Source organism: Phalangium opilio, unplaced genomic scaffold (genome assembly GCF_054372755.1).
Source record: "Phalangium opilio isolate 3A_F unplaced genomic scaffold, DU_Popi_V2 ptg000002l_1, whole genome shotgun sequence".
Lineage (NCBI taxonomy): Eukaryota > Metazoa > Arthropoda > Arachnida > Opiliones > Phalangiidae > Phalangium > Phalangium opilio.
In genome coordinates, this window is record NW_028324144.1 from 11786160 (window position 1) to 11798798 (window position 12639).

Consider the following 12639-nt stretch of genomic DNA (forward strand, 5'->3'; position numbering starts at 1 on the left):
ACTAACTCTCCTTTCCTATTTGTCTTTGGCAAATTTTCTTTATAGATGGAAATATACCCATTGTTTATGCGTTTCATGATTTGACTAGCGAATCCACCTTCTACTACTTTGTAGTGAAGTTAAAGCAGAGGACTAGAGTCACCAAATATATTTGGTACTTCCATATTTATTGTATTTAATACTTCTAAACTCTCTTCACTAGTTAAATTGTCTTCCATGCTGCTTTTTTCAATACAATTAGAAATCAACTATCAACCCAAGGCTTAGCAAAGTGACTCAAATCTCAATGGCGTCTCTTTTAACCTCTGAACCGGATTTCCAATATGGGGCGGAAGTCGCTTCATTTCCACCGCTAGGGGTCTCTGTGCTGGGCGCGAACTTATGATGACGTAAAAGGCTCGAAAATAGGTTTCTAGTTAGTTTTGGCTAATTGTCATACTTATGGTTATTATGTTACTTATGGTAACATAGACATTTTTTAGGAAAAGAACTCTGCGCGATAACTTGCATCGTCATATTGACGGTCGTGGTAAAAGCTGACGGCTTTGAATTTTCAAGTGATAGTCTGAGATACACGCTCAAAGAAATATATCTTTGAACTGGCTTCCAAAGCCCGGGCAGCCAGCGTCCCGGTGTCAGGTGATCCAGGAGGTTATGTATAGAGTGACTAGTCTTTTAGTGTTAATCGGTTAGTCGCACTAGTGCTTAATTTTTAAACCGCGTATTAGAGATATATGTTTAACCAGATCAAACAATCAATGAACAGGTTTCATACTTATTTTTGGTCATTTATTTTCTTCTTTTACATGTTAATATTATGACTAGCGTAATTTTAATTTATAGTTGTTAAACCCTTCTATTAATTTGTTTTAAGACCTCGTTGACATTGCCTCTTCCCTAGCTAAATTTTTAATAAATAGTACAAAGTTTTTACATTTCTTGTATACGCGCCGAGCGAGCCGCCACGATCGCCATCTAGCGGATTTCAGAAGAACAAATTGGTGGGAAAATGACCGCGTCTTTAAATGAAGCCATAGGGTTCTTGTGTAAGAATTATTACTGAAATTCCCCAGAAGGGGTGAAATTTTACCCATTTTCAAAGTTGTAGAATTCATTGCATTAAATGAAATGAATGAATTAACGCGCATAAAGAGAACAAGATGACCCAGTCATATAGTTTTTACCGCCTTCTAGTGACAAGAATTAGTATTACTATATGCATTATAAGATGACCCCAGCTAATTTAGCATTTCGGGTTTTTTTTTCATTGTTTGTAAAATAGCATTCCTATTATGAATAAAATCAATCTAGTAATAAACTACAGTAACTTACTTATTAGGTTCATTTTAAACTTAACCTACAGAACTTTATCTTAATTAAATTACAGAATAATATTTTTTAAACTAGGGTCGGTACTGGTAAATGTGAACGATTCTATTTTTTCTTTAACATTTTGTAGCTAATTTTTGGGCGGCTTAAATTCCTTTTAAAGGGCTCTATTTGTAGATTGAATATTGAGGATTACGATAAAAATGGTATGAACATTGTAAAAATACGTGGATGAAAGATACGAACCTATATACACACCAACTCGGACTAATCAACTTAAGTTGATGCCAATTTTAGGTGTTGCTTAATACAATACCATCGGGGAATAAGCTCTAGGAAGAGTTAAAATAATCCCACGATAACAAACCTTTAATCGTTAGATAGATCACGTTTTTCACTATAAAATTGATATTAATATCTGTGGTTTCGATTCGGAATTCGATTTTAGAGTTGGAAAAAACCAGGTAAAAATTCAATTGTTTCAAGGTTAATTAGAATCCTTTTTAAGCTATTTTACTAAAAAATAAAAGTAAAAGTTATAATATTAACTTTAAAATACATCATTGACCCAAAAAAGACTCAAATTTCGCGCCATTAGTAAGTTTATCAATTTAGCGGTAAGAGGGCGGTAGCTACGACTACTTATTGGGCGGGAAAGCGAGAAAACGAGACAGCTGTTATGCGAGGTATCGAAATAAATAGGACTTCTCAACAAATTATTGAACATTTTGACTCGGGTATTGATTTAACTATATTATCCTATTATCACTTATCACATCTGCGTAAACTTTAATCTAGGTGCATGGATTTAGGCCCTACGTAATGGTAGCTCCTTCAGGGTTGCCATGGAATTTTCAGAACCAAATTCCCTGACTTTTCCAGGTTTTCCCTGACCTTTTTCTCAGATTTTCCCTGACCTTTTAGGTCGAAAAAGTGAATGTTTACTGCACGTTTTAAGTGGTTATAATTAAATAAACTCTCAACATTAAATTTTCCCATGTATTTGTTGCACCAATACAAATAAGAAACATTTTAACTATAAATAACAGTCTAAAAGAGCAAAAACAATTCTAGACATTTTTAAGGATTAATCTAGACTTTTCTTTGTTGAGAGAGCATGAGGAGAAACTTTCATTACTCTTTCAATAAAGACTTATTCCCAGAAGTTTTACCCACTAAATCAAATTCCCTGACTTTTCCCTGACCTTTTCGGCCCATTTTTAAATTCCCTGACTTTTCCAGATTTTCCAGGATTTCCAGGTACTGTGGCAACCCTGTCCTTTCCTAGGGCCTTTTTTATTCCTCCCATTTGATTATCATTGTTGTTCACATTTGGGTCCAGTGTTCAGTCACTACCTCCTTCAGTATTTAGGGTCAGGGTGTTTACATTTACCAGTGATTGTTCACAATTGGGGTCCTCCGAGGGGATTGGGAAATAGGATATTGTGCAAAATTTAAGAGAGTTAAAAAGCTGAAAACATAGCGAATTGTGTATAAAGAATCATATTTCATATCCTGAAAGTTTCTGGTGTCTAACGTTAGCTCCACGGAAGTTATTCAAATATTTGCAAAAAGTTTCCATAATTACCAGTACCAACCCTATAGTAACTTCCTCAATCGGTTAGTTTTAAACTTAACTAAACTACATCATTATTTGTAAAGTTATCATAAACTATAGTATCATGATAATATTATTTAAATTAAAGTATAATATTAATTAAATTAAAGTATAATATTAATTAAATTAAAGTATAATATTAATTAAATTAAAGTATAATATTAATTAAATTAAAGTATAATATTAATTAAATTAAAGTATAATATTAATTAAATTAAAGTATAATATTAATTAAATTAAAGTATAATATTAATTAAATTAAAGTATAATATTAATTAAATTAAAGTATAATATTAATTAAATTAAAGTATAATATTAATTAAATTAAAGTAAATTCCTCAATTAACTTACTTGAAACATCATTATTTATAATTATCATTAATCTCACTCGTGAATTTATATTTATTTTAATCTTAATTAAATTACAGAATAATATATATTGAACTATTGTAACTTCCTCAATTTTAATTAAATTAAAGTATAATATTAATTAAATTAAAGTATAATATTAATTAATCTACAGTGAATTCCTCAATTAACTTACTTGAAACATCATTATCTATAATTATCATTAATCTCACTCGTGAATATATATTTATTTTAATCTTAATTAAATTACAGAATAATATATATTGAACTATTGTAACTTCCTCAATCGGTTAATTTTAAACTTAATTAAACTACATCATTATTTATAAAGTTATCATTAATCTCACTTGTAAACGTGGACTGCTCGCTTATCTAAGTAGAGTAGCAGACGAGTTTTCAAGAGACGATATCATTGGTTAACTCATGGTGAACTTTGCCTGCTAATTCGTTTCTCTCTACATTCAAGACTGATAAGGTTTTAGGAAAAGAACTCTAAGCTTCAGACGTGACTTTGAGGCCGACTTAACGTCATATTAACGTGGTAGTGGGCGATTATTTAATTTCTCTCTCTTAGCGCGAAACGCCGCAAACGCGCCTAGACTCGAGATGGATTTCTATCCCAGCTCATATCTTATGAAAGGAAAGGTTTATACAAGAATTCGGTGGCGCTTTCGTAGCGTGCCGGGTTTCCGAACTGTAGCGTTAACGTTGGTACGTTCGAATCCCGTCGGGGATTTGGAAATTTGCGAAATAAAATAACATGAAGGTTAGCTACCCTAGGTCCATCTGTTAGCGTTTTAGAGCATTATTTATGAATTATGAATAAATTTGAATAAATTAACGCGAAAAGGCGGGGTTAAGACGCCCAACCAGCCGTAACATAGGATATAATGGGCGAAAAAAGGGGGTAATATAGGGGGGAAAGGCACTAAAAAAGGGGGAAATGGGGGGAAAAGAGGGGGGAAAAAGTGGGGGTGAAAGGGGTAAAAGTGGGGGTAGTAAATCTTCGGTATAAATGCATTAGTTTTTAGCCCATCAATAGATGGCGCTAAAAACTAAAAAGTAAGTTTCTAGACTTTATGTTATCTAAGCCCAACACCCAAATTAAATGTACACAACGCCTACGAGATGTATATAGGTACAGTTAACCTCAAAAATGTGTCTGTCTGGAAGCACTTGCAAGTTAATTTAATTAACTTACAATATAAACATATTTAATTTGAACAATTACATAGATGGTAATATCATAAACATGCAGAAGTTTCCATGATACACTGTCCAGAGGCTACGGTATTAACTTCGTTTGGTTTACAAATATCTTTTACGTTAAAAATTCTAGGAGAGCGGTAGCTCTCTTAGATAAGACCTCATACTGACTTTAATGTATAAGGATGGTTTTTTGATTGGATATAACTTTTTTTGTATTGTATTAACTGCTTTAAAAAAATTCCACGGAACTACAATTCGGGCCCTCAATATGTATTTAAAATTTCAAGAAGATCCACTCATTAGTTTATTTTATAAAAAACAAAGTTGCTAAGGGTGGTTTTCATTTCCATAAAATTAATCAGCCCTTTTGGTGAAAAAGTTAAATTTTCCCATAGAAATAACATGGAGTTTTTTTTTCAAATTTGGCCATTTTTTCGCCACCCTTTTGAAATGAAATATTCGTTTGTTACGTTTGGGAACGGTTTTATATCAAAATTTAAACCTTTTTCTAGGACCATTTTTAAGGTTTTTGAGAAAAATTAATTTTAAGTATGTTTAATTTTAAATTTTAAACACTACCCCAATCTGCGATATTTTAGCATTTATACACTGTTTTATTAGGAAATGTCAGCGAGACCAATGTTGGCCTTTTTTAACGTATAGTTGCCTCATAATAATCCGATTGTTCCTTCTTAATGCCTTTTGGTTGGAATGGCCTATCGATAGTGAGATAAGACGGCTTTAATATTGCTGCAGTGACGTTGACGCGGCCGCTACAGCGACGCCATCAAAACATACGGGTCTAAATTGTCGCGGATATAGTCAAATTCAAACTAGCTTAATGGACATTTTAACTTTTCCCTGCTAATTATTCTGGATAACCAATAAAAGATAATTAAACTAGACTCCCAATTAAAGATAAATAAACTAGATTACGAATTTAAGTAATTAAAGTAGTTTACCAATTAAACGTTCTTAGAATAAATTATCAATTAGAGTTAATTAAACTAGACTACCAATTATAGGTTATTAAACTAGATTACGAATTAAGGGTTACTAATTAAATTACCAATTAAGGGTTACTAATTAAATTACCAGTTAAGGGTTACTAATTAAATTACCAATTAAGGGTTAGTAATTAAATTACCAATTAAGGGTTACTAATTAAATTACCAATTAAGGGTTACTAATTAAATTACCAATTAAGGGTTACTAATTAAATTACCAATTAAGGGTTACTAATTAAATTACCAATTAAGGGTAATTAATCTAGATTATCAATTAAGGGTAATTAATCTAGATTATCAATTAAGGGTAATTAATCTAGATTACCAATTAAGGGTAATTAATCTAGATTACCAATTAAGGGTAATTAATCTAGATTACCAATTAAGGGTAATTATTCTAGATTACCAATTAAGGGTAATTAATCTAGATTACCAATTAAGGGTAATTAATCTAGATTACCAATTAAGGGTAATTAATCTAGATTACCAATTAAGGGTAATTAATCTAGATTACCAATTAAGGGTAATTATTCAAGATTACCAATTAAGGGTAATTAATCTAGATTACCAATTAAGGGTAATTAATCTAGATTACCAATTAAGGGTAATTAATCTAGATTACCAATTAAGGGTAATTAATCTAGATTACCAATTAAGGGTAATTAAACTAGATTACCGACGACTGGTAATTAAACTAGATTACCGACGACTGGTAATTAAACCAGATTACCGACGACTGGTAATTAAGCTAGATTACCGACGACTGGTAATTAAGCTAGATTACCGACGACTGGTAATTAAGCTACATTACCGACGACTGGTAATTAAGCTAGATTACCGACGGCTGGTAATTAAGCTAGATTACCGACGGCTGGTAATTAAGCTAGATTACCGACGGCTGGTAATTAAGCTAGATTATCGACGAATGGTAATTAAGCTAGATTACCGACGACTGGTAATTAAGCTAGATTACCGACGACTGGTAATTAAGCTACATTACCGACGACTGGTAATTAAGCTACATTACCGACGACTGGTAATTAAGCTACATTACCGACGACTGTTAATTAAGCTAGATTACCGACGACTGGTAATTAGGCTAGATTACCGACGATTGGTAATTAAGCTAGATTACCGACGATTGGTATTTAAGCTAGATTACCGACGACCGGTAATTTAGCTAGATTACCGACGACCGGTAATTAAGCTAGATTACCGACGATTGGTAATTAAGCTAGATTACCGACGATTGGTAATTAAGCTAGATTACCGACGACCGGTAATTAAGCTAGATTACCGACGACCGGTAATTAAGCTAGATTACCGACGACCGGTAATTAAGCTAGATTACCGACGACCCGTAATTAAGCTAGATTACCGACCACCGGTAATTAAGCTAGATTACCGACGACCGGTAATTAAGCTAGATTAACGACGATTGGTAATTAAGCTAGATTACCGACGACCGGTAATTAAGCTAGATTACCGACGACCGGTAATTAAGCTAGATTAACGATGACCGGTAATTAAGCTAGATTACCGACGACCGGTAATTAAGCTAGATTACCGACGACCGGTAATTAAGCTAGATTACCGACGACTGGTAATTAAGCTAGATTACCGACGACTGGTAATTAAGCTAGATTACCGACGACTGGTAATTAAGCTAGATTACCGACGACTGGTATTTAGCCGCATTACCGACGACTTCACAGTAGGAACTTCTAAGTTATTTTCTAATATGCATCATCTTGAACCAGACTTTTCAGTTAAAAATCTTGCGTTAAGACTTGGCACACGCATCGATAATAAGGTGCATTCGTCCGAAAATGTGCCCTACCGCGGCCCTACCTAAAGTTTGACCCTGGCGACGGCCCTGGCTTTCGGTCGAACAGAACTGGTGTTCTATTTTTGACGCAGAGGCCGACGTAAAATCATTTTCATAACCAATCAAAATTCGTTTCGGGATGAAGCTTCTGTTGACGTCATAATAGGGGAGTTTTTTATCGCCGCTTTGAGGTATTTTTTCAACTCGCCAGTCGCCATTGCCACATTTGCGTGCTCTGAACTTTTGTGTCTGAATTCTCTAATTGGATTTGATCGCGAGTCGCTATTGCCGTGTTTGTATGCAATAAACCTTTGATTCGAATCTCTGACCTTCATTTGGTAAAAGTAAGCTCCTTAATTAAGATACCATCAAGGGGAAATCAAAAGCCAAGGCTTATGCTATGTACACACTTGCACAGGAGTCGGTTGTCAACTCGTTTGCACAACTAGTTTTGAAACAGACTTTATTAATAGTTCGAAGCGATTTCAGCAGCCTCGGTTCACGCATTGGTGTTCTTTGCTAAGGCGCGGTGAAAATAACCTTACCGATTGACTGCACGTTACAGATATTGCAATTTTTCGTTAATTATTTCTATTTATTTAATCCTTAATCACTATTTAATTCAATCAACTGATTTTACTGTTAATTTTTCTATTACATCTAAATTAATTTAAAAAATTACATATCTACGCTTTTTCAAGAACTATTCCATTTTCCGAAAACACATTATCAATGAAATTATTTTGAAGGGATTTAGTGTCGATGCACAATAACTTGTAGTGCAAGTACCAGTACAAGTACAAGTACAAGTACAAATACAAGCACCGGTACAAGTACAAATACAAGCACCGGTACAAGTACAAATACAAGCACCGGTACAAGTACAAATACAAGCACCGGTACAAGTACAAATACAAGCACCGGTACAAGTACAAATACAAGCACCGGTACAAGTACAAATAAAAGCACCGGTACAAGCACAAATACAAGCACCGGTACAAGCACAAATACAAGCACCGGTACAAGCACAAATACAAGCACCGGTACAAGTACAAATACAAGCACCGGTACAAGTACAAATACAAGCACCGGTACAAGTACAAATACAATCACCGGTACAAGTACAAGCACCGGTACAAGTACAAATACAAGCACCGGTACAAGGACAAATACAAGCACCGGTACAAGGACAAATACAAGCACCGGTACAAGGACAAATACAAGCACCGGTACAAGGACAAATACAAGCACCGGTACAAGGACAAATACAAGCACCGGTACAAGGACAAATACAAGCACCGGTACAAGGACAAATACAAGCACCGGTACAAGGACAAATACAAGCACCGGTACAAGGACAAATACAAGCACCGGTACAAGGACAAATACAAGCACCGGTACAAGGACAAATACAAGCACCGGTACAAGGACAAATACAAGCACCGGTACAAGGACAAATACAAGCACCGGTACAAGGACAAATACAAGCACCGGTACAAGGACAAATACAAGCACCGATACAAGGACAAATACAAGCACCGATACAAGTACAAATACAACCACCGGTACAATTACAAATACAAGCACCAGTACAAGTACAAAACCAGCACCGGTACAAGTACAAATACAAGCACCGGTACAAGTACAAATACAAGCACCGGTACAAGTACAAATACAAGCACCGGTACAAGTATAAATACAAGCACCGGTACAAGTACTAATACAAGCACCGGTAAAAGTACAAATACAAGCACCGGTACAAGTACAATTACAAGTACAAATATAAGTACCAGTGTGGAATACCCCTGAAAACTAGAAACTAGCCTACAAAGCCGCTTCTAGTTGGTTTGCGAAGCAACTTCAAGAAACCAAGTTTGTAAATAGCTTCTCAAGTATCAGTTTTGTTCACACTTAACTATGGAAGCGTTTTGAATCGCGTCGAATCGCTTTCTCATGTAAGTGTGAACAAGGCTTTAGGTTCTTCTGGCTCTGAGTCCCAATTCCAACTCGTGCCACGTGACTACTGGTCGACCGCCCTTTTTGGTCTAAATTCAGTCGTATGTGTGAACCGAACTAAAATCTTGCCGTCGAAGGGCTGCGTAAAATTCACTTTTTTGACGCATTGCTCAAGTTTTCGGTCGTCATTTTCGATCAAGTGGGAACCTAGCTTTAAGAAACAAACTCTATGTTTGAACACCGTTTGCTAACTTATGAATTACGCTATTGCAATTTTTGTGGCAGGTTAAATATCAAAGTTGAGAGACCTCATCTTGCATCACAAGGAAAAGTCTTGGATAAAGATAAGGCAAAACTCATGACTAAAGATACGCTCAAAGAAGGAAATGTATGCACTTTTTAATATGAGAGGCTAGTTTGAACTTTTTTTGAGAACCAAACCTCTCTACGCACATATTTCCTCGTCATAATGTATTGCGCATTTCCAGATATCCGTATCACAATATAAGCAATATTTCAAAGCCTACGGTATAACATGGTGTGCGATATACCAAGTATTACTCACCAGTGTTGTAGTCCTTAATTTTTCGTCAATGTATTGGCTTTCTATGTGGTGCGCGGACTCCATGGAAGATTTTAAAGCAAACCCAGACTTAAAAGCAACCCGTATTGCGGTCTTAGTCGTTCTTGGACTAAGCCAAGCCACTGTGGCATTTCTGGACGTAATCATGAACATCTTTCGCTGTCTACGAGCGGCAAATTGCCTACATGGGAAAATGCTTGAAAGCGTATCTCGTTCCCCCATGTCCTTCTTCGACACGACTCCCGTTGGAAGAATACTCAATCGTTTCTCCCAAGATATTGACGCCCTCGACCAGCAACTACCTCCATTGCTGTCGTCCACCAATTGGGGATTAATATTTTTAGTTTTATACCCGTTACGAATTGCAATATATTTACCATTGTTCATAATTCCCTGCATTATTGTTGTCGTCGGATACCTTTTACTTCAGGTAGGAACTATATTTCAGTCTCCTGTCATAAGTTGTTATTCAGTAACACTGTCAATTGTTAATTTTGGAATTAGAATCGAGTGAGAGATAGCCACTTTTGATCCTTAATAATTCGGGAGTTTTGAAAAATAGAGTAATAAACATTGGCAATATTTCCAAAAGTTAACAGAAATTTTATAAAGCGACGGGAAAGAGACCTTGTTATGTCTTTTCCACCCATCACTTTCTACCCGAAATTAAAATAATATACAAATCTTTGAAATATTGAACCACAAGCTTGAGAAATTCCTTCTTGTTTTCGCACGTGGCAGGATCAGTGGCTGGCAGCACTGTCATCAGGGTATGTGACGCCGAAGAAAACTTCGAAGGACACTTCCTCAAACTGATCGACGAATGCACTTCTGCTAATTACATGATGAACATGGCGCAAAGGTAATTTTGTAATTGCGTCATTTTTCAATTGCATTTTTTTTGGATCGGCCGTTTTTTCAACATCTACATTGCCTTTGGATTGAAAAGCTGTTTATGCAATGAAAAGCGGGAATTCCAAGTCACTACTCATTTTTCTAATTCAATAAAATGGAATTTCTTTCCAGATGGCTGAGAGTACGCTACAATATCTTGGGCAACTGCTTGTTGTTTTGCACAGCAATTTTCATCATTTTAAGCAAAGGAACTCTGTCAGCTGATTTTGTGGGATTGATCATGGCTAATGCCGATCGGGTAAGTGCTACCAATGACGACGAAGCGAGTAAATCATAGTCTTTTCCACAAGTTAAAATCTCACAATCAGGCAAAGAATATCTCGAGATGGAATTGAATGCGGCTGGGGTTTGCATGGGAGATTGATAGGCCTATAGTGAAGCGAGAAAGTTTATACTGTTCAATAATGTTTGGTCTGAAGGATAGCTGAAAATATCGTGCACTTTTTCAAGAAAGCATGAAACTTGGTATAAAGTTAGTTTGAAGTATGTGAAGTCAATTGAAGATTGGAGGCATTCCCTATCTCTGTTGTCACAGCCGTGACAAGCCGTCATAGTGGCCGTGAAATTGGAAACTCACCTAACATCAAAGGTAGCACCCCTCAGATACACCGCCATTGAGCTATAGAGAAAATGTATAGGGTCGTGTATAAAGCCTGCTTGATCGAAAATTATGGTTATTATATGTGTACTTTTCGTGATATACCATTTTCCTTACATTCAAGTCGTTATCAGGTCTTATCCATGAAAGATATTTCATTCCTCATTCTAATTGGCTAGTAAAAATTTCCCCTGAATTCCACTGTTACTTATTTTCTAATTAAAATACTAATTTAATATATTGATTTTACAGCTTCTACAGGTGATCAAAGTCTTTATCGCTGCCATTACGGGTTTGGAATCAAATGTCCTCTCCATAGAAAGAATTGACGAATACTGTCGCTTGGAGTCCGAGGCCGAGTGGGAGAAACTAGATTCTCAACCACCTGCTGACTGGCCTCAACGAGGACAAATCATATTCCAGCACTACAGCACAAGATACCGAGAAGGATTGGATTTGGTCTTGAGGGACATCAATGTCAGGATCGAAGCTGGAGAGAAGGTGGGTGTGGTGGGCCGGACAGGCGCGGGAAAGTCCTCGCTGACGCTGGCGCTCTTCCGTCTCATCGAGGGGGTGCGCGGTCAGATCATCATATACGGAGTGGAGTTGGAGCGATTGGGATTGTCTGATCTGAGATCCCGACTGACTATTATCCCACAAGAGCCCGTCCTCTTCTCGGGCACGCTCAGACTCAACCTGGATCCCTTTGGACAAAACGATGACCAGCGACTGTGGACCGCCCTGGAACACTCGCACCTGAAATAGTTCGTAGCATCACTCGAGCAAGGACTGGATCACCCCGTGGCCGAAGGAGGACAGAGTCTGAGCGTCGGACAGCGTCAGTTGGTCTGCTTGGCTCGTGCCTTGTTGAAAAACACCAAGATCCTGATCTTGGACGAAGCCACGGCCTCAGTCGATATGGACACCGATGATCTCATTCAGGAGACCATCAAGAAGGAATTTGCTCACTACCTCACTCTACCATCATCACCATCGCGCACAGAATAAACACTATCTTGGACTACGACAAGTTATTATTATTACCTATTGGCCTTTATAGCACGATGTATGCTCTACCCCGCTAAATAGCTTAAAAGTACGGATCGTAGGATTTGGTTCGTTACAAGTTTATCATCACATAGAAGAAAACTGCCGAATCGATAAGCGCTTACCTAACAAGACGGAATGCGTTGTATCATAAAGTAAAACATGCTGGCTTCAAATTTG

At 36.4% G+C, this 12639-nt stretch overlaps 1 protein-coding gene and 1 pseudogene across 4 annotated transcripts in view; both read left to right on the forward strand.

Moving 5' to 3' along the window:
- The window catches only part of LOC149719791 (ATP-binding cassette sub-family C member 2-like), a 28613-nt gene extending 17858 nt beyond the window's left edge, over positions 1-10755 (forward strand). For all 3 annotated transcript variants that reach the window (XM_089855582.1, XM_089855645.1, XM_089855716.1), the window contains 2 exons: positions 9602-9704; positions 9805-10755. In XM_089855582.1, coding sequence (XP_089711708.1) covers positions 9602-9704; positions 9805-10413 — 712 coding nt within the window. In that variant the 3' untranslated portion in view covers positions 10414-10755. The remainder of the gene's footprint in view (positions 1-9601; positions 9705-9804) is intronic.
- Positions 10200-12420, forward strand: LOC149719794 (ATP-binding cassette sub-family C member 1-like; annotated as a pseudogene). The gene is made up of 4 exons (XR_016375485.1): positions 10200-10329; positions 10641-10761; positions 10926-11052; positions 11665-12420. The product of XR_016375485.1 is annotated as an ATP-binding cassette sub-family C member 1-like (transcript).
- Positions 12421-12639: the final 219 nt, after the last annotated feature.